The sequence below is a fragment of the Stegastes partitus genome, unplaced genomic scaffold (genome assembly GCF_000690725.1).
Source record: "Stegastes partitus isolate 25-593 unplaced genomic scaffold, Stegastes_partitus-1.0.2 Scaffold954, whole genome shotgun sequence".
Taxonomy (NCBI): Eukaryota; Metazoa; Chordata; class Actinopteri; family Pomacentridae; genus Stegastes; species Stegastes partitus.
This window is the reverse complement of record NW_007578685.1, coordinates 336,479-338,534: the sequence shown is the minus strand read 5'-3', so window position 1 is coordinate 338,534 and position 2,056 is coordinate 336,479. Positions and strand designations below refer to the sequence as shown.

Sequence of the window (2,056 nt, the reverse complement as noted above, 5' to 3'; positions counted from 1 at the left end):
ATGTAACCTGGTTGTTAGTTGTGTTTGTGGTTCCATACCGCCTCGTCGTAGCCCATACTCATGAACTGCTGGATCCACTGCTGAACATCTGGCCTGCTGCGGTCCCAGATGTTCCTCCTGGGCCTCCGTAGTCTCCTCAGGAACTCGTTGGCCCGATCGGGTTCCACCGCCGGCGCCAGAGGCCCCATCGGTCCGCCATCTGACGGCACAGGAAGTGTTAGTGGCTTCACAGTAAGAGCATGAAGGTCAGCGCACTGAGCCGCCGGCTTCATCATCGTCACCTTCATCATGATATAACTACAGACAGCTGAGGCGGCGCGACGCTGCCAGTGTGAACGTTCCTGCAGGACTTTCACTGAGCAGTTTGTGAAGAGAAGAAATAACTCAAAGAGAAACAGGTTTCCTCCAGCCGGCTGAACGTCCTGCTTCATCCAATAATTCATCATCATCATCATCATCAGAATTACTGTTGTCTTGGACAATCGGAGCCATTTTGGATGAATCCAGACATCGTTAGACTTCCTGTTGACTGACGTCTGAGCTGCTGCTGCAGACGGCAGCGTCTCAGCGTGTTGGATCGAACAGGGTCAGGGTTCTGCTTCACCAGTCACACCAGCAGTTTGGTGTGGAACTGGTTTGTTGGAGGTCAATGAAGGAACTCTCATGTTAGAACCTGCAGCTGCAGCAACTCTGAGTTCAGGGTTTGATTGATTATTGATCGGCTGTCGCCTGCAGCTCGTCTGAAAGTTTCCTGCAGCTGCTTCAGGATTAACGTCAGACTGTCGGCGCAGGAGTTTTATTTTGAAAAACGCTGCAGGTTCAGAATCTTCTGCCGTTTCTCAAACTGACCTCCAGCTCAGAGTAAAAACTGTTGTAACTGGTAAACCCACAGAGCAGCAACAACGCGCCTGATTGGCTCATTTCATTCAGTCTGAGAAGCAGGAGCAAGAAAACAGATTTAAAAGCAATAACGTGTTGGTTTGAAACGGAGTAAAAATAATTCAGCTGAAAAGTTAAAACAGGTTAAATCAAAAAGTTAAATAATGAAAAATACATTCTGACACCAACGAGACGAACACGGACAAAAACAAAGTAAGAAAATCTAATCAAATGAATCCAAAGTCTGAACTGGTCTTTATAGAGATGACACACACCTGGTGAGGACTAAAGGAACGAAGGAGAAGCTTTCGTATAAAAGTCAGCGTTGAAAGATTTAAACAGGAATGAGGTGGTTCTGTCTGAAAACAAAACCAGCAGCAGGCCAGATGTTCAACCTCTGGATGCTCCTGGCTTTAAGTTGGATTTCAGTTTTTGTCCTTTCAGAAAATCAAGAGTTTGCATTTTGAAATGTTCCTTAGAGTTTAGAGTGAACCAGAGCGACGTGAAGCAGAACCCTGGACCAGCAGGCGGTCCAGATGTTGTGTGTTTTACCTGCAGCGTCGCAGCACAGCAGCAGCAGCAGCAGAGCAGCGGCTGCTTCCAGCTTCATGGCTTCTTCTCTCTGACTGTGTGTCCAACATTCCTGCTGCTGAACCTGCTGCTGCTGGTCCAGGAATGTCCTCACCTGAGGGGAGGCTCGCAGGTGAGCAGCAGGAGGGAGGAGCCGGGATCTACCGAGAACCAGCAGAGACACAGAACCAGCAGCTCCCAGGTGATAGGAGCAACGATCAGCTCATCCATAGTCAATAACAGCAGCTCCAACAATGTTATATTATATTATATTTATTATATTATATTTATTATATTTATTATATTATATTTATTATATTATATTTATTTATTATATTTATTATATTATATTTATTATATTATATTTATTATATTATGGATTTACTTAGTGTGATCGTGAGCTGCAGTACCTGCTGCTTCCACCAGAGGGAGACTCTGACAGTTTCATACAGTTCAGACCAGAGGAGACATCACTTCCTGGTTGGCAGCCAGAGAGCATTGTGGGAGTTTTCCCACATCTGAGACCAGCTGTAGAACCTGCTGCTGCACCTCAGGAGGTTCTGGTGTTCCTCTGAAGGTGAATCATCAACATCTGATTCCAGCTGAA

General features: G+C 46.0%; 1 protein-coding gene across 1 annotated transcript in view; it reads right to left on the bottom strand.

Moving 5' to 3' along the window:
* LOC103366562 (augurin-A-like) overlaps positions 1-1,589 on the bottom strand; it is a 2,831-nt gene extending 1,242 nt beyond the window's left edge. The window contains exons 1-2 of the mRNA XM_008294332.1: positions 1,432-1,589; positions 39-199 (exon numbers count right to left, since the gene is read on the bottom strand). Of these exons, the coding sequence (XP_008292554.1) occupies positions 39-199; positions 1,432-1,489 (219 nt within the window). The 5' untranslated portion in view covers positions 1,490-1,589. The remainder of the gene's footprint in view (positions 1-38; positions 200-1,431) is intronic.
* Between the last annotated feature and the right edge of the window lie 467 nt (positions 1,590-2,056).